Raw genomic sequence first — 25,980 nt, 5'->3', positions numbered from 1 at the left:
CCATGATGAATGCAAACCTATTCTATTCAAAACCATGGAAACTATAAGAGCTCGAGACAGACGTTTTTTCGCGCTCATAAATTAAAAATAAGGCGCAAGACAGTGACTCAGCGAGCTAGCGTCTTTGCCTATGGAAGACGGGCATCCGTCTGGGAGCTGCTCCTTCATCCCAAAGGAAGACTATTTTTTCGGACTACTTCCTTAGCGATCGACACTGCCCCAATGGAAAAAATCTATATTGGAAATAAATGAAGACTTACTGAAATGCGCCTCAGAGAATAAAATAACGTGGGTAATGGATAGAAAATGTATGCCCATTAAATATATTGATACCAGCAAACGTCTGATCCTGTTTCGATTGTTAAATAATTTATTTACACAGTATACATTGTGAATTTGAGAAATTCTAACAGCCATTTTGGTACAATGAAAGCTGACTTAAGCAATGCGCAAATTTGACACTATGGCACAATTCAAATTATTTCAATATATACCAGTATTTTTTATTATTAAACTTTAAATACGTAATCTTAATTTTATATTAAGATTATTAAATTTAAAAATTATATCGAATTTCAACCTCCAGCTTAAAAAAATAGCACCGGCTTTTTAAAAGTTCTTATTACTATTTAGTGTCTTCTTCCACAGACTTTGAATCAAAATTTGCCGATATGTCCATGTCATGAAGAAACTAGCTATCAGTGCCGCCGCCGCTTTCTTTCAGTTTCGGTTTTCTTCTACGCGTTCGATCAAAACTTTCAAGGAACTGAAGAGGTCCATCTATAAATGGTTGTGGGGGAGTTTCACTCCTTTCCTTAGAACTGTTTTTAGATTTCTCACTATAACTGTCATCATTTGTGCACCACTAAATAATAAAACATAAATGATTAGTGTTAACAGTACCCTTCATTATTTACTTCAGTGTTTCCCAAAGTTTTCAAAGTGTGTGACACATCGGAGCCTCCGAGATATCTAGGCAAGTGCCTATCGCGAAGCGAGAGTATTTTTTTAACTATTTAATTCGCCGTGTTTTCTCGCTTGGGGCGCTTTTAGTACCGTAAAATAAAAATAAGTTCAGCCTCGTGACCCCGTCGACTGCTGCAATATTAGGGAAAGACGTGGAGTCTTCGACATAGCAGAAAAAAATCATTGAATTTTTCAAATTGCTTATTTGATATAAAATGTTTCTTTTAGATTTTAAACTATAGAATAATATTTCAATTTAATTGAATCTAACGAAGTTCTTTGACCCCTCCCACTGCTTTTACTGTGATTTAAATAGGCCTGCCACTAAAAGAAGTAACTCGCGTGATGGAATTCACATAAACAAAACAATTTGGACTAAAAACCATAGTAAAGTGAAAAATCGGTAGCTGAAAAATATGGAAAATTTTCCGACTTACAACCCTAGAAAATTACAATCAATAGAGTTTAATAATGAAGTAGTTATAAAAAATATACTTCAAAGAATCCTGGCTCACCAGTTTAAACATTATAAATTTAAGCTATAAAGACCAAAAATGCATACCTTCCGTTGGTATTTGGCATAGAGTACGCAAACATAAACACACATAACGCTCATCAGCATCTGTGTTGAAATAAAAAAAAAAAAAAAATTACAAAATGAGGTAGAATAGCCAGGAATGCACGCACAAACTAACTTAATTAACGCTTACCTGAACCATAAGCCAAAGTAAAATATTCTTAATTTGAGTCTGTGCAAAAAGTTCAGGCCCAAATTTAATGCATAAACTGGCTTCAGTCATCATAATGGCCCTTGAAAGTGTTAAAGAAATAATGCAATGAAAGCTTTCATTCATAAATGTATTTCTAGTTAGCGTTAGCTTATGAGCTATATGTCAGAATGGAATCTATAGAGGACTAGTCTGTCCCCCTGCAGTGAAAGGAGGCTTCACACACTTATCGAATAACGAACCTCTCCTCTACTGCCAATGAGGTTTAGTTCTGTAATCTCCTTTCTCCAACATGACCCTTGACAGGTTGTTAAAAAACCGGTTCGTTCTCCCCCCCCCCTTTTTATTTCGAAATGTAAATACGTCGCGGTAGCGTAAGGAGAAATTATCGCATAATCCTAATAAAAACACGAGTCTGAGCTAGCGGGACCAAAAACCCCATGATAAAACGAGGGACCATTAAATAAAAATTCGACCAAAGAGAATCAGGACACGCCCAGGTATAGTTCTATCTTAGCCACGACCAACAACACTTGGGAAAGAAAATCTCTCTTGTATTTTTGGCGCTAATGTAAAGGAAAATGGGAGGAGACGTTCCACTAAAAACCCACAGATCTAATGATGAGCTTTGTCTCTGAAGGGATTTCCACACTAAGCCTGTGGCTTGTTTACAGGTGGGTCCCTTTACAATGTATAGAGGAGTGGTGGCTAGCCCCTATACCACAGCTAACCTACAGCGCCCTATACTAACTATTACCGTTAACCTCAGCAAGTTTTGATGGAAAGGAGAAACCGGGTTAGACCGCGGAGGAAAACTCCTTTAACAAGCGGGGAGAGAACTTGCAAACTCTATGCAGAAGGATTTGTTCCCAGATTTTCACCCTGTGCCACAGTCCGGGATCGAACCCGGGATCCTCTTGCTGCGAGGCGAAAGCGCTTACCGCTACGCAACCCCACCCCGATAGTGTTAGATCAATAGCTTGTGAAATTTGAAAAAAAAAAAATATTTTACTTACCCAAAAACCCAACATTGAGTTCCAACTCTTTTACATCTTGTATCTGTCACATAACTATAATACTGCCTGTAAAAATTATTGTAAAACGTTAAATACAGGCGTAAGTAACATAAAAAATAAAAAGAAATAACAAAAAGTGAATTACTAAGCTCAATTGTCTCGTGAGCCAGAGGTAAATTAAAATATTCAAGTAACTATCCAACCCGGCAACACCCGTAAAATAATTTTTCAGGGTGTCCAGCATTTTTTTAAGGAGAGGGTTCGCTTTCTATCTCCCCTTGTTAGAGAATGCTGTGGACTATACGCGCCGAGCGAGCCGCCGCGTTCGCCACATAGCGGATTTTAGAAGAACGAATTGGTGTGAAAATGACCGCGTCTTTAAATGTAGCCATAGGGTTGTTGTGTAGTTACTTGTAGGAATTATTACTGATATTCCCTAGAAGGGGTGAAATTTTACCCATTTTCGAAGTTCTAGAATTCATTGTACTAAAAGAAATGAATGAATTAACGCGCTTTAAGGGATCGTGAAGTGGAAAATCAAGTGATTTTTTATCGATTCTACTTCTAATTATAAGACCAGTCTGCATAGTGAAACAATTAGAAAATACCTCCGAATGATTTTAAAATTCAAATTAGGTTCCGATTTTAAGAATAATTTGAAGTATCCCCCCTCCGACCAATCGCGTAACGCCCTGCCTTTTTGTTAACAAAATTCTCGTGGCACGCTCCATGTCTCGCGCCACGATTGTCACATCGCGCGCAAATTTTATCAAATCTCGCGATAAATTTCATTCGACACGGAGCGTGCCACGAGAATTTTGTTTACAAAAAGGCAGGACGTTACGCGATTGGTCGGAGGGGGATACTTCAAATTATTCTTAAAATCGGAACCTAATTTGAATTTTAAAATCATTCGGATATATTTCCTGAATGTTTCACTATGCAGACTGGTCTTATAATTAGAAGAAGTATCGATAAAAAATCACTTGATTTTCCACTTCACCCTCCCTTTAAAGAGAAAAAGTAAGTTTTTAGCCATTATCTTATGTAATCCCAACACCCAAATTAAATGTACACAACGCCTACGAGATGTAAATAGGTACAGTTAACCTCAAAAATGTGTCTGTCTGGGGACCGTCCATAAACTACGTCACGCAAAAAATGACATTTTCTGACCCCCCCGTCCCCCCTGATCACACTTGGTCACGTTTTCTAAGACCCCTCCCCTGAAAACCACGTCACATTTCTTTAACCCCCCCCCCCCCAACAGACTATTATTTGTCTTAATTTACCAATTTAATTTGATTAATTTAAAAAGATATTCTTTCTTCTTTTCCACTTAGAAATTTTTTGCTCGACTTGAAAGTCGAAGTTCATTTCCGTTTTTAGTTTTTATGAATATCGTTTGCCACTGATAGACCATTCCTGTAAATACTTGTAGAGAAACAAACGTGCAGGGGCGGAGAGGTGTCTTCCGACTCGCTAAGAGGCAACGCCAGCTGGAGCCACAGTTCACTAAACGCGGGAGGCTAGGCAACTCGCTCTGCCTCTAGCGGTGCTTCTCAAAACACCTCTAGCCCCTGTTAAGTTCTCTTCAGCCATGTCAATAATGGAATGGTCTATTGAGCTTTAGAACTATGTGCTTTTTTATAACCATCCAAAATATTAGTTAAAGGGGCACACTTAATAGTTTTCGACATTGTCACTTGAAAACCTTAGGCTAATCGAGCTTGGGATTCAGATTTTAAAAATGTGCGAAAGAAACGAAACCATTTAAATCGGATGGAGGATCCGATTCTTCCTCGCTAATGCCAGTGGCGAATATAAAGTGAAATTAGAGAGTTTAAGCTGACACTACATTTAGCAGTCCTTATGCGTACGTGTAGCTAGTTCTGCAGAGAACGGGTCTCTTTATTTTAAATGCGCTGTTTAAATTGGCTACACGTACGAGTAAGTAGGTGATCATTGCTTAAAATTTCTACTGTTTAGGCGATGATGGAATAAAAATTTTGTTAAATTATTGTAGAGGTCGGTCTCACGGTGAACTTTGAAACGTTGTGTTTTTTCTTCTATAACAAAAGGGTCAATCGAACTCTTACTGACTTCGTAATAAAATTAATTTCTAATGTGACGTCACACATCGATGGACCCCTCCCTCCCCCCTCGTCACGGACCGTCACAAACTTACAAACCCCCTCCCCCCCATAAGATTGTGACGTAGTTTATGGACGGTCCCCTGGAAGCACTTGCAAGCTAACTTAACTAACTTACAATATAAACATATTTATTTAATTTGAGTACTTAGATAGATGGTAATATCATAAACTTGCTTAGTTACAGAAGTTTCTTGAGCATACGGTATTAACTTCGTTTGGTTTACAAACATCTCTTACGTTAAAAATGTGTTTAGTTTTTATTAGATTTTAGACTTTTCGACGAGTAGATTTAGAATCCCTAAAATAATTTTGTAAACCTAATGCTAAAAATGCGACGTATTTTATAATTGTAGCGCTCCCCATTTGTAAACTTCCAATCTACCATTCGCGAACTTCACGCCAAGAGTTTTAAATTCAGTCCGCTAGAGGCGCTGCGTGCTAGTTAACCTCTCAATCCTCGGCGCGTATATTTCAATTCAAGTTATTACGTCGGGGCGTGCTACATACGTTCTCGAGCCAGTATTCATACGCGAATTTTCCCCTAAACTACCTCGGGGGCAGAACACATTTTGAACCGTGGCTCAGAAAGAATATGAATTACACGTCGATGATGCTTCACTTTTTGATATTTCTATTTAATTTTGGTAGCGTAAATACTCGAAAGTGGCAACTTCTGCAATGCCGCCTGCGCCTCAATGATAAATATAAGAGCATAAGTTCATAAGATATGTTCCATAAGTCTGTCACTTGTTAATGAGAGCCTGTCATGAAGTGACGTAAGTGAAACGTCATATATTCTCGTAAAGCGACGCCTGGTGAGGCGCTGTTAAAAGGTTAGCACAGACTAAATAGGAAGATGGACTCATACCTGTCCACCATCGCTTGGACTCAGCTCAGCTCAGCTCACGTTACTTTATAGAAGTTCACAACGAGCTGATCTCAAGCTCAAAATAGAAACAATGTTTCCTTAGAGCTCAATGTGAGCTCAAGCTCAGTTGGTTTTTATAAATGAGCTCACCTCGGGCTCGGGTTCATTCACATAATTTTAATGGGCTAAGCTCGAGCTCAAGCTCTCTCTCTCTCTAATATCTTTCGCGGGCTCACCTCGAGCTCAAAATCGATAGAATTTTAAGGCTCACCTCAGGCTCAGCCTCATTCAGTTTAGTAAGCTCAAGATCGAGCTTGGTCTCATTTCCGGAGAATATTTCTTCCAAGCAGTGTAGATGTTGAAATAAATAATTTTGCTGCTTTTTTAACGCGATAACTGCAAAACTACAATATTATTTACTATCCAAATGGCTTGTACTACTTTTGTATTAAGAAAACTTGAAAATTTCATCTACCAATGAGTTACACTAGTTTCTGTTGGCACTGAATGGGGCGCTGAGCCAATCTGAGCGCAGTCTCAAAACTGTGAGCGCCCTTTCAAAATGAGCGGTCTCATACTTTTTAATTGGCCTCGCTCGAGGTCAAGAAAGCCAAAAAATCTGTAAGAGGGCTCAACGCAAGCTCTCGTTAATTTTACTGTTAAACCTGGGCTCAGCACAAGGCTCACATTGTTTGTGACGTATTGTGAGGCCAGGCTCAAGCTCAGAAATCCTTTTCATAAACTTTCAGGCTTGGCTGGGGCTCGTGAGCTTATCAATTATTTTGAAGAGGCTCGCTCATTTCGCGCTCAGGCTCACTTAATTGAGGTGAGCGCGGACAGCTATGATGACGGACTGCAACATTAACACCGAGTGTAGGACTTCAATTTTCGCTTGTCGTTCGCGAACTAGCTCTAACTGTAAGTCTAGCAGCATTAACAAATATAGGTAGAGTCATACTTATGGAACATATCTTATAAACTTATGATAGAAGTGATGCCCTTTCCAGAATTGATGTCATCCCTCTCAAACAAGGTATTTTTTTTTATCAAGAAGCAAAAATGCACTTAAGAATAGTTACGTTACTATAGACATTATGGAAAATTAAACGTGCCTTAAAGTGGGAGCGACAACTAGTCCAATAATGAGCAATCTCGAAACGCTTAAAGCATGACCAGGTGGAATTTCAAATATGTGTTTCAAAAAGAAAGTGTTCAATTCCGTTACCTGAAATGACAAATTTCGAAATATTTAATTTTCAATATTATAGGCACATCAGCACTGACATTTTATGGAAAATAGGAAAAAATAAGGAAACATCATTACCTGCCAGAATATGACCAGTTCAGAAACTGCCAAAAATCGCATGTAAGTACAATTTGGATCCAGCCATCGAACGTGCATCCAACTATGACGAACAAGAAACGTATTGTATTGAAATGAAATTTTAAAATTATTTAATAAATTTTACGGGAGCTAACCTGGCTGGTGTAAATTGCAAAACTGCCCTTCTTATTTTTCCAGTTGTGCTTTGGATATCTCTGATGTAAAAAGAAACCGTGAATAAATTTAATATAAGCATTACCTCGATAAGCTACGAAGAATTAAAGGGAATGAGAAGCTTCGTTTATATAACAAAAGATAGAATTAATTTCTATTAATTCAAAAATATCAAGCTTTTAATTCTCCGATTTCTGGTTATTTGGCAATATGCATTTGAAAATGCTTCATAAGAAATTATTTGAAATCCACTTTTTATGAAAGGCTAAAACGTTCCCCTTGGGTGACGTCACAGATATATTTTTCACGTGAGATGGTGCCACTCTCTCCGCTATCAGACCCAGAGTTTAGACTGGCGAGAAGCTCGAGACGCGTATAGGATTCCCGCGCTTTTTTTCCTCACGTCATAGTGATGTCATCAAAAGGGGCGAACAAACTCGACAAGACAAAATTATTGATATATCGAAACTGAGTTTTCGTGATTTTTCAATGGATTTTAAAAATATAAACTTTGGTTCAATTTTATTAAAAACTTGATATTTTGAAAGTAGAGACTTGAAAGTGTAACATAATACCACTTTCGTGGTAAAATATGATATGAAATTGTAAATTCGCATTCCCTTTAAAAAAGGTTATATTTCCGGAGAGTGAAAAATAGAAATGAATTTAATTACGCGAGTGTATATGATTATAATAAGAAAATATATACTTTATGCTTTCCCAATTGTAAGCTCTGATTTCCAATTTCTTGCAAATGTACATCCCGAAGTAGATACCCAGGCCATTGCACAGAAGAACATCCAAGACCAAAGCATCCCACCAGCATTCAATAAAGTTTGGTAGTAAGTGAGCAAAAGCCACCTACAAATATATATTTTATTTTAAATACCTAATTAATATTAATTTGCTTTGCTAAGCCTCGTTATCAGAGACATAGGGGCGATAGGAGTTTGGAGCTATATTATTAATATTAGTGCTGTGCGTCGCACAGTGTGCGAGTACTCGACTCGATACTCATTAAAAACTCGTTAGTTTGATAGTTTAGCCGCCATATTGAAAAATGGCCGCCGGGAATGCCAAGTACAGTATATTCCACCATGTTATTCAAAAATTATGAAAATCGGCACATAATATAAAGACAACGACGTGAACACACTAAATTATTGAAGCCACAAGGGCAATTGTTTAGCCATCTTGGAAAATGGCCGGTGGATAACGCTATTTTTGAAAATTTAAAGGACATTGTCCACTGGAGTGTTGCAAAAATAGTGTGGAATCTTCATTACATTGACAAGCTACCAAAACTTCAGGAAAATTTATTGGTCAAAATGTCCAGTGGACAATGTCCAGTGTCCGTGCTTATTTCCGACCCTGGGTACGGCTAGTTTAGTGGCCCGTGGTTATAGGTTTCCGATATGAAAATACCGGAGCCTCCGAGATGATCTAGGCCCGTGCATGTCGATTTTAATGTGGGGAAATATTCAGTTTCATAGAGGAAATATTTTCACGCAATATTTGTACTAGATGGCGCTTTTATTACAGTCGCGAAGGGGTTCTTCCATAAATTGTCGTTGATATTTTAGGGGCCATATGAAAATTTTATGAAAGAGAAAGGTTTCACCCTTAAATTAAGTTAATTAACGTAATTGTTTTAGGGGCTATTTACTTTGTATTGAATATTTTGGCTAGATTGTGTGGACAACAAAATTAATTATGAGATTTTAACATTTTGGTTTTTTAGCAAAACAAAACTTCTTGAAGTTGCTAATTCACACTTTTATTATACCATAAGAGCAATTTTTTTTACTCCTTCGTAACCTTTCATTTTTTAACCTTAGCTTTTTTATCCTTTACTACTTTGGCATGATTGTTTAATAAAGGTGTTCGTTAATTTTCTAAAACATTTTCATACTATCCGCGACCTCGGCTTCACCGCTCTACGTCTATGCCTTGCCCTAATATTTTAGCAGTCGACGGGGTCACGAGGCTGAACTTATTTTTATTTTACGATACTAAAAGCGCCCCCAAGCGAGAAAACACGGCGAACTAAATAAGTTAAAAAAAAAAAATTCTCACTTCGCGATAGGCACGGGCCTAGATCATCTCGGAGGCTCCGGAAAATATAAACTCAGTTAATAAAAAATTTAAGTTAGGCTTCGCACATTTGAAACTTTACACAAAACGGAAAGCGTTTCAAAGTTTTGTTTATGACTCTAATCTTTCTTTATCAATCTAAATCGATTAAAAATGGTTATAGTGCCTCGTTTTACTATCCACGTAACCCCCAAATCCACCTTATTCCCTTTCGCCGGAAGTTAGGCTTAGCTCGGAATTCATGGGGGTGAGTAACGGGAAGAAATAGGTCTGTCGTCCGCTACAGTACATATTTTTGGCTTTTGTAGCAGACGACAGACGAATTTCTTCCCGTTACTCATCCTCATGAATCCCGAGCCTAACTTCTGGCGAAAGGGAATAAGGTGGATTCTGAAGTACCACCTATAACTCCTGTACTACGAATTTTTCATACGAGAAGTGTTCATCCACACCCAACTATAATACTTTACAAGCTATTACCTCAGTGATCTCCCACATGACGGATATAGTCCAACAGATTCCATAGTGTCTGACAAGCATAGCTTTCATAGCCCATCCAAAAAAGTGACCAAAAGCAAATACATCGATATGACCCCATAATCGTTCCACAGTTATGTCAGAACAATTCACACCGTATTCCTTAAACAAAGATTAATATACGTAAATTATATATTATACCATAAGCATATAAGATATGTTCCGTAAATATGACACTTCTTACAGTTTGTAATGCTAGACTTACAGCTCGAGCTAGTTCGAGAACGAGAAGCGAGAATTAGCCTTATTCCTGATCAGCGCCACCTACCCATAGCGGCGACTTTGAGAACTACTGTAATCGGCAAGCCAACCAAATGTCGCTAAAAATCTGATGACGTCACTGACGGGCAATCTCGGGGTCTGACCAAAAATAAGCACGCTTTAAAGCTCGTTCAAGTTAATTTGAGCGTCATTATTAGAATTAAATTATGAAATAGGACTAAATCGGGCTCCAAACTTCTTTGTCGACGATATCCAACACTTGCCTAAAGGTAAAAACTTATTTTATGGCGTTTTTGGAGCTTTTATAGTAGTGCTACTCGCTAAGCCTTGGCGTGCTACTTTAAATAAAATAAAGCGGGCTAATTTTTGTTCAGACCCCGAGAGTGCCCGTCAGTGACGTCTCCAGATTTTTAGCGACATCTGGTTGGCTTGCCGATTACAGTAGTTCTCAAAGTCGCCGCTATAGGTAGGTGCATGGCGCTGATCAAGAATAAGGCTAATTGACCACACTCGGTTAATTTTGTCATGGATTAACTAACGCTAGGGATTGTTCACTAACCGTGTTTCCCATGTCTTGCTATCGCCAACTACATGTTCCAAATTATTCCTTGATTCCCCTCTCCATTCCCCCAATAGTGTGCTACCACGAACTTTGTAGTGACGACACATGCTCTTATGTCTTCCCTTATTTTCAGGCGACCATATTGGCAGTCGCGAGACGTCGTCAGCTTGGGCAATACAAATTCGGGACCCAATATTGACGTCACAGTTCCCCCCCCCACAGCTTCGCTGTAGCACTCTATTTATTGGACCAAAACGGATGGATATAGACCTTTTCACAATTATGGCCGCGCATGAGCAGTTGCAAGTTTGTTGCCACGAGTTTTACACTTCTATGAGTTAACGTGTAAAATAAACTACGATGGACGTGTTTTAGAACGTTTTGTAATTTAATATTAAAATAAAATGCCTAGTATTTAAACCGAGAGAGTATAATTAAAACCACGTTAAGAAATAAACAGTGTTTAAGTTTTAATGGAAACGGTGCAAAGATAATAGTTGGTTAAAACTCACTAAGCCTCGGCGACCGTATGGGATAATCGCTTCATCGGCGGACATCGCCGATGCCGTGCCGTGCCCGGCCCCGAAAGCGCCGCGTATAACACGCTCGTAAGCCTTAGCGCCCAATTTGGTCTGTAGAATATTATAAACTACCCCAATTTTACGTCTATCAATTGAATTCGATAAAATTTCACCTGGGAAGTTCAATTTATACTTTTACAACCATTAATACAACACTGTTTTATAAAAATAAACTCGAATGCCTAACTAGAAAGGTAAAGGCAATGGTTACATAAATACGACTGGCAACAAACATCCTTTCTGCGCATGCTCACCTCTCGAGAATTTTACCCCCTTCTCACCCTCGCTCTAAGTGTGAAAAGGTCTATGGCGCCATCTCCAGGCAAAATAAATAGTTTTTGCGTATTTTATAGATGGCGGCGCCCAAGTTGGGCAGGATTCTAATTTTTAAGTCATAGGACACGTGATATTTGGTCCAATTTTCTTATAGCTTCCTGTTAGGGATAGTAGCTGCTGCTAGGGGGCGTTTGGAACATGTATACTTTATCTTTTTGGGGGGAATGAAAAATCCCTAGCATTAGTTAATCCATGATTTTGTAGTGCATTTTCCTCTTTAGTCTGTGTTAAGATTTGACAGCGCCTCACCAGGCGTCGCTTTACGAGAATGTATGACGTTTAACCTACGTCACTTCGTAACAAACTCTCAGTAACAAGCGACAAACTTAAGGAACGTATCTTATGAACTTATGATTATACAAAGGCATTGACAAAACTTAGACGACTAAGTTCTGTCAGATTACCTTACGAAAATTAAGATTTGAAGAAAAAAAGTTCTAAATGAAGCAACTTTGAAATTTAAATCTCATACATTTCACAATAGTTAACACTGATATATAAGTGTACTTATAAGTGTAAATTACGCAACGAATCTAAGCTCCTCCTCTAGCCGAAAACTCTATACCAAGGGAACTATACAAGCAAGACAGCACACTAACCATTGTAAAATATATGAGCTTTTCTGCAACAATCCCTGTAGCAAGAACTCTCCTAAAGGCATATTCCATTATCTGGCTCTGGGGTTGCCTCCGATTTGCTCTATTACGTCATGAAATCCGAGATTGTTCATAGATTGCTCCAATAATAATATAAACCGGAGCCTCCGAAATGAACTAGGCCCATGCGTGTCGCGAAGCGAATATAATTTTTTAACCAATTTAGTTTGCCGTGGTTTTACGCTTGGGGGCGCTTATATTACCAAAAAATAAACAAAGTTCAACCCCGTGACCCTGTCGACTGCTTAGGTATTTGAGCCAAGATAGGGGATTGTAAGTATACGTTTTTATTACTCTTACTGAAATATTTTAATTGAAATAATTTATTTTGTTATCATCAATATAATCTAACCGAAAGATTCAATAAAAAGTGAATAGCCTCAAAAACATTTACGTTAATTTTAGGATGAAACTTTTCTCTTTCATAAAAATTTTATGACTGACCCCTAAAATATCAACGATAATTTAAGGAAGACCCCTGTCACAACGGTAATATAAGAGCCATCTCGTACACATATATGGTGAAAATATTTTCCTTAACAAACTGGATATTTTCCCACATAAAATTTGACATGCATGGGCCTAGTTCATCTCGGAGGATCCGTATAAACATAATTTCCGGAGATGCTTTTACATTAGTTTTTAATCGATCCATACTGATCTCTTATTATATAGATCAGTCACGAGCAAATTTCGGGGCTGAGCATTCAGCAAACAGAACATGCAAAATATTCCACAGTGCTCCAGAAGACCAGAACGCCCCCGAGTAGTAAATGGAATACGCAGTAATAGCGTTTCCTTTGTTGTGGTCCGAGAGCTCCGAAAAAAATTCTTTCATTGGGGCAAAAAGAGCGGCTCCGAGACAGAGGCGTGGCTTCCATTAAGCCAGTCGCTCCCTCCCGGTTTGACCCCAACCCCTCCGACGCTAGAGACCAAAATAGAGCGCCTTATGACGTCACAAAACCGATCTGGGAACTACTACATCAGCTCCTCTGAGCTAGATCGATGCCTTAACAAAAAAACGGAGCAAACTCAGAGCGCTCTTGGGCGACCCCAATGGAAAACGCTAAACGAGACGTCCAAGTCTGCTTGATAATCATTTATTAAACTCGTTAATTTATGTATAATTACTTTTTCATTGTCAATTCTGAAGTTTCTGAGATCAGGATCAAACCAATATATAATTGATTTAACTGTTTTATAGTTTTGAAAGAGTAAAAACAGCAAGCCAAGCAAGTACAATACGCTTAAGCCTATTTTCAAAAAGCTAAAATTAGTCATATATAAGAGGAATTACTATTTTTATCTCTTACCAAAAACCATTCGCCATAAGGCGGGGTGAGGTCTGGTAAAGGGTCCATTGGGAAACGCTAAGACACTGATAATCAGGAAGAAAACAACGACGCAACAAAGTCCGCTCCATATGTTATTCTCAAGAGCAATTTCGTCATTTCTAATGATAATTACTGTTAATATAGCAACTCTTATAACGAAATAGCTAGATGGCAAATCAACTGCTCAGTTTCACGAGTTATGTATCACTATGGTGTTGTAAAAATCAATGAGATAGAATACATGTATTAAACCTAGAGTTACAATTCAAATAGGCTTACCGCGAAAAACATTGTTTTTATCAAGCACGTTTATCAAAATCTAACAGCGCCATCTGTGATCCTCTAGCAGAACTAATTACAACTTTTACTTGCTTATTTGCAATCAGAGACATCGTTATGATTTTTATTTCATCTATAGAGTTATATTTGCTGAGGGGGGTGAGACGTCTTTGGTTTTTCAGCCAATGAAATTAACAAGCCAACAGATGGAGTCACCTTCTGGTGGCTATAGAGCTCATGTTAAATAGCGTAATCCATAAAATGCGGCAGAAGTGATTCCCCCCCCCCACCGTTCCAGGCAAGGTGGGAATCTATGACAAAACTGAGTCACAGGGCTGCCATAGATTTAGCGTATTTTCCTAGAAAATATTTCCCAACTGAATCTCCAAATTTCCCCGTTTTAAAAGTGGGTGGTGCCTACTAGGGCGTGAGAGATTTTCAATGGTTTAGTTCGGCTGCTTAAGTCCGAGGCTTTGTAACTCAAATTGACAGTCTCAGACTGAAAATCTATGTAACAATTTAATATTAATAATTAACTACCAACGTCAACATGTATTACCTGTCTTTCTGTTAGATTTATTGATCATTTTCAAAAATAAGCTCGCCCGCGAGCAGACGACATAAATGAATCTTACGTTGACTGGCAGCCATGTTTACTATAATTCCCTTAAAAAGCAAGGACTACATGAATAACGACAGTTTCCCGTCCAACATTGAATAGGATACAGCCTCCATGTTACGTCTATGACAGAATTTTATGGGCGAATGGGCGGAGTTTAATGTCACCCTCCCCTACTCTATTTATTAGATTAAATTAAAAAGGACTAGAGTTTTTATTATTTAACTCGCGTATTTTATTTAACACGTTTAAAAAAAAAAATATCTTGACAGCTTGTTACACAGATTATAGCAGCAGACGGTAATAAAAACTTTCTTCGAGTGATTAATAGGTGGCGCCACCCGTATTTGATAAAGATTCATGCTAGACAAAAACTGTATCACGAAACGTCGATCTCGAGGTCCCACGTTGTGACTCTAGGTTTAATACATATATCCTATCTCATTGGTAAAAATACATTTCTTCAGTATAGAGAAATTTCTTTCCCATGCACGGTAACTTCAAAATACTCTATCTCTAACCTTAGTGGTGTCCCAATCGCTTCCAGGGGCGACTAGCATTCTCTCTTACAAAGTTGCCCTCAACAGCGGGAATGCATAGTTCACTCCCCCTCTCTTCCGAAATTACTCTATTGCCGGTGATTTTGGGAGTTTTAAAAAGGCGAATTTAGGTTTCTGTGGCGCCCCTAACAATGCTGGCTAAACACACAAATTTTGCCATGCCAAAGGCAGGAACCAATCAGAATCCGTCCACAAGGGTGGAGCTATAACTAGCCTTTGTTAAACTTAGCACCATTCGACCATGGATAAAGAATACGCGTGAGGAAATTGTTTTCACGCTATAGGATAGGCAACTCCCTATCTCGGACGACAGCTTATTCTGTATAAATAAATATATTATTTATATTTATCAGCTTACGACTTTGTTTATAAAATGACCCACGCCAAATGTTTTTAACATCATTTCACAACAGAATATTGCCATTAGCCATTCTAACTTCTCCATTCAGTCTTGGTATTAAGCAGTTTTCAGAAAGTTTCGTAACTCTAAGCTCAGTTTGAAGCAAAGATTGGCTCGTTGGAGCCCCTTAAAGTTACAATCCCCCAGGGGTTTAGCTACCATGTTTACAAAACACACATGACAAACCAGCCCTCATAGTTAAGATTTATTTTAAGAGTAATGTTTGGTGGTGCGGGTATAATTGAAATGAGCAGAAATTCGCCATTGTCTAACTAATTCTAAATAATTTTACCTAGTAAACGCAAAATACAAAAGAGCTCCTATTGAAGCTGTCAATAACGTGATTGTATGTGGTTTATAGAAAAATTCTAGAGAAATGTCATCAACAGCGCGATCATTTATGGTATTGAAATGATCAAGGGTGTCTGATCCAACGCTGCAGGTTCGAAGACGAGAGTCCTCATTTGGCATGATAAGAGTGGGTCTTCCAAAGGGGATTTCAAACGTTTTGCAGAGAAGAAAAATTTATTATTCAAGGCAAGTCTTACAAGGATTTTGAAATCAAGCTATACTAAAAAAAATTTGCATAAATTTTTTTAAAGATATTGCATGATATTATTTATTTTACTTAAGTTTTGTATCAACGAGATGAATTCTTAATAATTTAATTATAAAAGCTAACTTACCCGTTTTTGGATTCAATGATAGACGAATTTCGCTTCTCATAACTGAGTAATGTGACTAGTTACGTGAAATATTATAATCTAATTAACTCATCGATACTACTAACTCCTTCATTCTAGAGACTATACAATAATTCCACCAACGGAACGGACAATCAACTCAAGGCATAGCCGGCCCAAGCCGGCCAAGGTTAGTAAAATAAATTTGGATCTTCAGCTAGGCCAGAATCCAGAGGTATTTCAACTGGGATAAGACATGGACGATTAATTTAGGACGGAGCAGGATGAAAAATAAGGCGGTGAGCCTGGACAAATGTCCACTTTAAAAATTAACGGCGGCATTGTGGTTACTTAATAATTAAAAAATTCCAAGATTATCAATTTTAAGTGGCCAATGTCCAGTTTATTTAATTAAAGTTCTTGGTCTTCACTGGCCATATGTCCTGTTTATAAAGTCCTTATTTCTCCGCCTGTTTCGGTCCTTTGAGATGCTGACCAGTCTGGGAAATAAGGATATTTTTTAAACTAGTCCTTGGGACCAGTGACCCCCCCCCTAGTCCCCGAAATAATTAACTGGTCTCCGGACTGGTCCCAGCCTTTGTTCTCCTATAGATTTGCAATTAATAAACTGGCCCTGAGGACCACTAACCCCCACTTCTTGAATTAAAAAACTAGTCCATGCAATTAATAAACTGGTTTTGGACCAGAGAAAGTGTGCTATTTCCCAGACTGCCTTCAACGCCATCGCAAACAGTCTGGGAAATAAGAATATTTTTTAAACTAGTCCTTGGGACCAGTGTCCGAAATAATGAACTGGTCTCCGGACTGGTCAGTGGTCACCCATTAGTTTTCCTATTGATTTGCAATTAATAAACTGGTCCAGAGGACAAGTAACCCCACTAGTTGAATTTAGAAACTAGCCCAAGCAATTAATAAACTAGCCTAGACCAGAGAAAGTGTGCTATTTCCCTGACCGATTACAAGGAGAGTAAGAATAAGATATGGGATGAGAGTCTGGGAAATAAGATTATTTTTTAAACTAGTCCTTGTGACCAGTGACCCTCTAGTGCCCGTAATAATAAACTGGTCTCCGGACTGGTCCCCCCTTTTTTTCGAGCGAAAGAGCCGAAAATTCCTGATACGTGCTTTTACTTAGGAAGAAAAATTGTTTGGAGCAGCTGCCTTCTAACGCTTGAAGTCAAAGCATGATCGAGTGGGCCGAGGTTCAACTTTCGGGAAAAAATAACCGCCGTCAATTTAGCCAAAGTCTGATAGCACCATTTATAGTTTTACTATATCTATGGATAGCACAATAAAAAACCTTTGGCTAAAATTCTGCCTGCCTCACGACGGAAAAATTGCTTCAGACCTCGCAAAAATAAATTCACTAATATAATATGGAATTTTCTTGAAAATATCATCAAATATTCTCCTTTATGTTGAAGCGAATAAGTCCCGGCTCATTGCTGGAATATTCCAGGTTCATGATTTAATAACTCTATTAAATTACCACAAAGGGGGGGGGGACATGATTATCAAGGCCCTTAAAGGGAGGGTGAAGTAGAAAATCAAGTGATTTTTTATCGATTTTTCTACTAATTATAAGACCAGTCTGCATAGTCAAACATTCAGGAAATACTTCCGAATGATTTTAAAATTCAAATTAGGTTCAGATTTTAAGGATAATTTTAAAGAAGGTCCTCCGGCCAATCGCGTAACGTCCTGCCTTTTTATTAACAAAATTCTCGTGGCATGTTACGTGTAGAATGAAATTTATCACGAGATTTGATAAAATTCGCGCGCGACGTGATAATCATGGCGCGAGACATGGAGCGTGCCACGAGAAATTTGTTAATAAAAAGGCAAGGCATTACGCGATTGGTCGGAGGACCTTCCTTAAATTTATCCTTAAAATCTGAACCTAATTTGAATTTTAAAATCATTCGGAAGTATTTCCTGAATGTTTGACTATGCAGACTGGTCTTATAATTAGTAGAAAAATCGATAAAAAATCACTTGATTTTCTACTTCACCCTCCCTTTAACTAGGAATTTTATTGAAATATCATCAAATATTCAACGTAATATGACGAATCGAATAAGTTCCGTCTTATTGCTGGAAAATGCCTAATTTCTAATTTATTGGCTCAATTAAATTACCACAAAAGGAGAGAAAAATCAGATTTTCTTAGCCCTCTAACTCTGAAATTTGAGGAAAATATCACCAAATATTCTACTTACTGTAGCGAATGGTATTAAGTAAATTACCACAAAGTGGGAGAACAACTTAATTACGCTGACCCCTTGCTTGGAATTTTCTTCTAAAACCACAATTTTCCGGTTGAGAGCTTTCAGTTGGCTAAGTAGTACGTCACACCCTCCTAAGTCTTGCCAAGGTTCTGGCAGCCATTTTGGTGGGTATCAGCTTTCTTTCTGTATTCAACCCACCAGTATGGACAGTATGGCGGTGAAAATTATCTCACGAATCTTAGCTCCTCCTCCAACCGAAAGCTCCCTATTGTTTATCCCACATAGACGCCATTCTGTACATACAGGCTTCTACCTTCACCATCTTCGTGTCTTTGTATGTAACACAGACGCTAGTGTGCACTTCCTGGCTTCTAACACCACTATTTTCTAGTCTTTGTCTATCTATACCCTCATTTCCTAAGATGTTCAATATTGCTTAATTCACCAATCTTCACCAATTCATAATTTTTTAATATTTCTAATTGCCATTGAAAATATATAATTTTAATTTATTTTGTTTGTTTTACTGAACTGAGGGGGAACTAATCTCTTAGTTGAAATACAAATCATTAATAAAAAAATTGGGTACTAATAAGTCTATGAATTTGTCTTTCATTGGTCACCGTCACATTAACCTTTTATAACTGAAATAGTCGAAAAATGCAATAAGTCAACATTGGTTTATTGTACAGCTGTATTTCAGCCATCTTGTATTACTGTTAAACATTGCGAACTCTTGAAAACAAAGTCGCTAAGTTGCAACCGATAGGTCGTTTTCACATGCAAATCACAAAGGAATCGATAGTTACACCACTAAAAGATTCCATAGACCTACGCTAAAAATGATTCCGCAGACCTGTACCACATCTAGAGTCAACTCAGACAGACTAGAAATTGGTTTTAAATACATAAACATTATTGTATATAAAATTTTTAATATACTAGCAGAAGGGAATAAGGGAGAAGGGAGACATTAGAGCCTACTTTGGTAACGAGAGTCCGACCAACCTCAAGAAAACCGCGAAAACTTTGCGCAAGTACACAACTTTTAACCAATTTACTGCAAATATAGTTCTTTAAGTTCTCCGCGGTGTCAGGCGGCCTATTTGTCTTAGGGCTGTCGATGTTTCGTTCTTGTGTAATTATAACCTCAAGTATGTATTTTATTGAAACTAATTTTTATTTTTTAAAATTAATTCAGAATGATTAGTTTTCATCTATTTATTACCTTCAAATTATCTGATTTTGGTATGTTCTTAATTCCCGTGTATCTAAATTAATTGCACAGCTGGATTTCGTTTATCAACATGAAATTCGGCCATTTTTATCTCCTTCAATGTAAGCCAACCGAGACGTCACCTTCTTATGTGACGTCACAGCTAAGCCAGAAGTTAGATAGCCAATCAGTGAAGGGTAGTTGATTTGAGGTTAGTAAGACTGTTGTTACGAGTGTAAAGCATTATGGAGATATAAAGTGTGTCCCTTCTCTCTTATTCCCTTCTGATACTAGTTAAGAATAAGATAACTGTCTTTGCCCGGGGAGCGTTTTCAGGGACTATATCGCTACCTCCATAGAAATGTATTTAGATGCAATGCACTCGATCAATTTCATAGCTAGGCTTAATTTCCTTTGGTTAAATCGAGCCCCATGATTAGATTTTTTTCTTCGCACGCTAAACAAAATTTAGTTAATAATTATTTTCCTGCTAAATTACTTCGGTCGAAATTTTTTTCAGAAACCAGGTATTTGAAACATTAGTCTTAGTATCAAAGTTGTTTGGGCTGAACGTTGACTATAAGCTAATAAGGTCTTAAACCTTGTAAATAAATGGCGCTTTTAACGATTTTCGAGAATAAAACCAAAATAATTTTTTTTATCATTAAAGACATTGAGCACGATTTATTTTGCTTTCGAGGTATATTATTACCTCAAAGGTAATCATAAGAAGTTATTTTCTGTCGTTTCGTTTCGGTTATAAAAACACGTCAGGTCACGCGCAAAAGTTAGCGAAACGCAATGTGAGGAAATACACAAAATGAAACGTGTTTTCTTCAAACATTTCATGCCGAAAATATGATTCAGGGTAATTAGCATTATTGCTGTAAAAATAAGCGACTGAGTTACGGTAAAAACTTGGCGCTCGGTTCAGAAGAAGAACACCACGTCGCTTTGGCATAGTTTGATAACTACAGCGATAATTCACTTTTCAAAAGCGTATATTTTTAATCTCCTTAAGGAAATCAATATAAATAATTAGGAAAATTCATTTGTCTCTTTGCGTTAAGTTTTGCGTGAGTTGATTGGCAAGTAAATCAATCTTTGCGTAGAAGGAGTTCAGAGATGTCGACCGCCACTGCTAAATACGAAAAACTGTTTCCCCATAGATACTTTAAGTTCAAGTGCGTACGTATTTTACGTAACGGAGAATATCAGGTCCTTTTAACATTATTCTCTCTTACAACAGATTTACGGAACAAGCTTCTATCAGGTTCGGAATTCTTGAGGTGGATATAAAAATTTAATTTTAGACTCAAATCACGTTAGGCCAATCACTGAAACGGAAATAATGCATTCTGGTTTTATAAAATTATCTTTCCTAGGAGATGGATTTACTTCCGTTACAAAAGAGAAAAATGTATGATGCAATCGGATACGGAACTATGATTCATAATTTTACGTAAGTGGTTCAAATTATTTGAAAAATAATATATATCGTTTTCAAGATAATATTTCTTTCAATAGCCCTATTTACGAAACTATTAGTGCCTTGGACGTCATAGAACTTCCCAAAGGTGGTGAATTACCAACCGTAAGCTACAGAGTTTCAACATCAGTTTAGGGGAAATCCCTCTTATTTGATTGAGTTGATGCTTAGAAGATATTATCTAGATCAATTCTAAATCACATTGTGGTCATTAATTAGTAACTTAGTATTAAGTTTTCGGAGATATTTTCAGATTTTGGACGTCATACTTGCTCCAGTGGATATTTCCACTTTAAGCAAGGTGAAAGGATTTGTTTCTAGTGGTTTTTACGACGCCACCGAGACAATCATATTGTCAGCTGCACCAAAATTGTCACTGTCAACTTCACTCTCGTTCCTGTCAATGGATTTGGTGGTACATCTTGTCAAGATCAGCATATGTGTAACTCCAAAAACTTCTAATCGATTACATTTCCAGTCAGGTGTCGGCATTTGCCTTTTCGCCTTTGTTACATCATTATTATTGACTCACAAATTGTGGTACGCCATCCTAACACAGTCAAGGGTTAAATTCAATCAAGTATTCACGCGATATCTGATAGTTCTTTGGGATGTCTTTTCTGTATTATTCTTTGAACGTAAGTAATTTTACCCCTCAGAAATCGATCGCTATAATTTAGGAAACACATTTTGTCTCTTGTCACGCAGCATACCCTGGTCAATTGGGTCATATTTCTGAGCGTCTCGCCTACGCGTTTTGGGTAATTGGCGTCACTTTTATCGGGTTCCTCATGAGTTGTTTCCTACAGTCGGAGTTCTGCAGTGAAAAATATTTATTCATCGAAACGATCGAAGATCTGCAATACATGCAGAGTCACGCGAATGTTCAACCACTTATGATCAAAGACGGGTTGGTTTACCACTTTCTAAGCGGCATGGTAAGCGTTTACTTGTTATAAATGCAATTTGGTCTTTTCATAACTAATGTTGTCAATTTATTAGGCCCAGAAAGAGGAAGGGCTCTATAACTGGATGAAAAATAATTTGAACGAGGAGAATTTTTGCGATCCTTACGATCTGGTTTCGCCGGATATGTACCAGAAAATTCTGGGTGGCCACAAAGCATTGATTTTGAACAAACTATTATTGTCTGCTACGTTGGGTTACGTTCTTATGCAAGACATGGACATGATCAGCGAATGGAAAACCAAATTAGATGGATTCTATTTTTCCAAATCACTCAAAAGCGATTACATCGTCTTGCCTGCTAATTCGTCCCTTTTCAGCAACCCGAATTTTCGTGAAAATTACGAAAAAGGGTAATTCATATCAGCTCCAACCAAAAATTGTTCAGCGCAAACTAATCTGGTTTTAATTTTCAATTAGAATGCTTGTGTTTTTCGAAACGAAAGCTTTCAGTTACTTTGATTTTCCAGGGGATTACGCTATGGATTTCGTCAAATGGGAACGTCCAACGAAGGTCGCGTCTGACCTGACGTTATTCGCCGTTTCTAGCGTGTTTTACCTCATTCTATCGGCTTTAACCGTTTGCGTCGCCATGTTGTTCGTTGAAATTATCTTCGGGTGGAAAAAATATAGAATCGGAAAATCAACCAATCAAAACGTTTCACAAAAGAGTATTGCTGAAAAAATAATGACAACGACATAAAATCTTGCAATTTTGAACCGAACATTGAAATTTTTTGTTGTTGTTGTTTAGATAATTCTTGATAAACAATTAAAGACATTATATTAAAAGCGGTTTGAATATTTCGTAGCTTTTATCTCAACAAAAAAAAGTAGCCTTAACTACGGGGATTAAATTGTTAAAGACTAAATAATCTTTTGCAAAATGTAGGAGTTGGAACAAAACGGTCATTTACTGAATCCGGCGCTTTTAACGATTTTCGAGAAACAAGCGAACCTAAATTCATTTTTATCATGAAAGGCATTGAAAGCGATTAACTAAGCTTTGGAGGTGTATTAAGTCAAAGGCAATCATACGACGTTGTCCTCTATCGTTTCAATTCGGTTACGAAAACTAGTTAGATCACGCGCATAGTTATGCGAAGTGAGTCAATACACATAATGAAAGGTATTTTCTATAAACATTTCTTGGCGAAATTATGATTTAGGGTAATTGGCAGGAAGTGACTTCCCCACGCCACCCAATGTATAAATGCTATATAAAAATAAATTTGAATTTGAATTTATTGCTGTAAAAATTAGTGACTGAAAGAGAAAGCGAAGGTTATGCAACCAAGAATTTATTTACTATAAGAATGCCTAAGTCACTAGATTTTACGCTTCTACTCTTACGGCGATGTTTGTGGACAAGTAAGCCCCACCCCTTTCATGTCCGTCTTTGCTCTGCGCTTTCCTATTGGATCCCGTGGGGATAGGTCATACAGTCGCGATTGACGTATTAATAATAGAGAAAAAACCTCGAGCAAAGTAAACAGAAAATGGAGGCTGCCAGCGGTGCTGAAACGGTACACGAATGGTTTTTAATTGCCATGAACAAGTTAGTTCAAGGTTTTGAACCTAACTTAATGGATTTTGAATACGTGTCTCTACTTGAAAATCGTTCATTCTATAATTGTTTCTAAATCGAATCAAGTTTACTATACTTATGATTTTGTGAGTTCCAAAAACAAAACCAAGGCTTAACGAGAAGGTAAAAGAGATAGATGGTGGATAAAATATTAAGTCCCGCCTTGGTTTCCAGCCTCCCCCCACCCATGAGGGGGATTGTCGACTATCACGCGCGCACGGGACGCCTTTTTAGTCCTTCTTATAGTGAATTCCTTCTTGATGCAACAAAATATTCCGTAGACCTATGCTAAACGAGATGACCCTGGTCATATTATGTTTTTCCGGCGGTCTCTAGCAGCTCGAACTGTTATGACCCCGGCAAATGTTTTTTTTTTTTTTTGAGGTATTCTTTTCTTCTTTATCAAATATCCTTCCGATTATGAATAAAATCAATTTAGAATGATTTTAGTTAAATACAAACATTACTGATCATTTTGTCCTTGAAACAAATGCATTATCAAAAATATTTACAGTTATTTGTTTATATATTATCCAAAGGTTTTTTGAATTAATACTCTTAATAAAATCTGCCGATTGCCATTTGATAAACTTAATTATAATTTCGACCAAGCACTTTCTAAGGTTACATCCAGTTTTCAGTTGCAATTTTTGATGAACAAAAAAGATAATTTGAAGTTTAAATTATAGGTATTATTATTCGTAATAACGTCACATTACTCAAATAACCCTCAATTATAAATTGGACCAAGCAGTTTGTAAGGTTCCGATTGCAAATTACCAAACAGTTTCCAAATTTGGGGCTCCTATGTGTACTACATTGCCGGAGATTCCAAACATTACCTTATTTACTTCGGGGATCAGCTTTGCCATAAATTATCATTAGTTCGATCAGTTTAAAGCACCTAAACGTGGTATAAAGCGCTCACATTTGAACCCGATTTAATACACGTGTGAAAAAATGGTGGTCGCCCGTTTCCGCACAGTTTCATTTTCACATCTTAAAAATCTATAGCCCGTTTCCGCACAATTTTTCATAACCCATTTCCGCACAGTTTGCAAAACATTTCAAAAACGTTAAACTTATGCTGCTGGCCCATTGGACCGAAAATAGCCAAATTGTGAGGTTTTATGACTATAAAATTTTTGATGCTATTTAACAATAGATTTATTTTGAATGCAGATTTTACAAACGGAATTAGAAAATACTCCTTATACTTCTATTTTTAAATAAAAACACACTTGGTTTTATGCTTACTTCTATCCATACACTTTTATATATCGATAGTGATATTGCAATGGTCAAATCACAAGTCTAATAGCATGCCTCTATTGTAGCCGAACCAAACCTAACCTAGCCCTAACCGATCCTAATCCCAACCAAACCTAACTCTAAACGAACCGAACCTAGCCTAATCAACAAGAAAATAAAAATGTTTTATTTGCAAACTTTGCGGAAATGGGTTATGGTAAAAAATGGTGAACCCAAATTTCTATATAAAAACTGTGCGGAAATGGGCCATAAAAAGTGTGCGGAAATGGGCATCCTCGGAAAAAATAAATTACCGATAAAGCTCACTATTACCCAGTGGGGCAACTTCGCAAGAGTTGAAACATCGTTGATATGTACTGTTCCTTACTTTTAATGAGTTCAAGTAAACTGTCATGACTTTCCAGACCACCGTGTGTTGTAGTACTAGTGACGAATTGTGATAGAGCTTGGGTTTGTACGAAAGTCAGGAACAGGAAAATAGTTGCTCCAGCAAGAGGTGTGAGACTCAACTGCAGTCTAACTTAGGATAATTAAAGTCACCAAGGAGAACTTGTGAGCAATTTTCCTTGCCATGGAAGTCAAGGAGTGCTGACTTGTAGTCACGAGTTGCATGGTGATTGTAAAAGGTCGGAGAGCGGTAGGCAACACGGATCAAAACTCCTTCGTGCGATAAGGTAATTAAGGCATTTAAGTAGTCTAATCCGACATAGGATGCAGTTTGGGGGAGCGGGTGATAGTCTTGGGAATCGATGAGACGCGATGGGTATTTATCTTGTAATAGTAAAGCGACACCCTCACCATTTGATATAGGATGGTTAGAACGATTAACGATATATCCAGGGGCTGCGAACATTTGTTCGTAAGCCTGGGATGAGGTTGGGTTTGTGATTGTGCTTAATTGAGGTGCTGGCGATAAGGTTGGCAAGAGTTGTAGGTATGCAGATGGAGAAGGGAGGAAATTTCCGAGCGGATGGGTTTAGTTTAGGCGAAGCAGTTAATTTAGAAGCTCATCTTCTTCATAATAAAAGGAAAATAGGACGTATCATGTAACTTCATCCAGCTGCAGGTGCGGATAATTGTATTAATACTGTTGAAAAAAGATCTC

General features: G+C 37.6%; 2 protein-coding genes across 3 annotated transcripts; one reads left to right on the top strand and one right to left on the bottom strand.

Moving 5' to 3' along the window:
• Nucleotides 1–352: 352 nt before the first annotated feature.
• Nucleotides 353–16,269, bottom strand: LOC149679112 (phosphatidylserine synthase-like). Of its 2 annotated transcripts, XM_089836936.1 has the most exons (13): nucleotides 16,099–16,269; nucleotides 15,705–15,896; nucleotides 13,534–13,673; nucleotides 13,352–13,473; nucleotides 9,807–9,965; nucleotides 7,942–8,093; nucleotides 7,214–7,273; nucleotides 7,059–7,140; nucleotides 6,843–6,959; nucleotides 2,711–2,772; nucleotides 1,677–1,776; nucleotides 1,529–1,588; nucleotides 353–865 (listed from the first exon to the last, which is right to left on the bottom strand). In XM_089836936.1, the coding sequence occupies exons 2-13, from the start codon at nucleotides 15,881–15,883 to the stop codon at nucleotides 692–694; spliced, it is 1,407 nt and encodes a 468-aa protein (XP_089693062.1). In that variant the 5' UTR covers nucleotides 15,884–15,896; nucleotides 16,099–16,269; the 3' UTR covers nucleotides 353–691. The 2 variants fall into 2 exon arrangements, with proteins under 2 accessions (XP_089693062.1, XP_089693063.1); XM_089836937.1 differs by lacking the exons at nucleotides 15,705–15,896; nucleotides 16,099–16,269 and adding an exon at nucleotides 13,834–14,032 and having other exon boundaries at nucleotides 13,534–13,761.
• Nucleotides 16,270–20,328: 4,059 nt separating this feature from the next.
• Nucleotides 20,329–23,262, top strand: LOC149679111 (uncharacterized). The gene is made up of 9 exons (XM_089836938.1): nucleotides 20,329–20,744; nucleotides 20,810–20,849; nucleotides 20,946–21,022; nucleotides 21,088–21,154; nucleotides 21,303–21,464; nucleotides 21,528–21,687; nucleotides 21,758–21,987; nucleotides 22,052–22,368; nucleotides 22,436–23,262. The coding sequence occupies exons 1-9, from the start codon at nucleotides 20,686–20,688 to the stop codon at nucleotides 22,716–22,718; spliced, it is 1,395 nt and encodes a 464-aa protein (XP_089693064.1). The 5' UTR covers nucleotides 20,329–20,685; the 3' UTR covers nucleotides 22,719–23,262.
• Nucleotides 23,263–25,980: the final 2,718 nt, after the last annotated feature.

This window comes from Phalangium opilio, unplaced genomic scaffold (genome assembly GCF_054372755.1).
Source record: "Phalangium opilio isolate 3A_F unplaced genomic scaffold, DU_Popi_V2 ptg000042l_1, whole genome shotgun sequence".
Lineage (NCBI taxonomy): Eukaryota > Metazoa > Arthropoda > Arachnida > Opiliones > Phalangiidae > Phalangium > Phalangium opilio.
The sequence above is the reverse complement of the archived record's forward strand: the minus strand, read 5'-3'. Positions and strand labels throughout refer to the sequence as shown.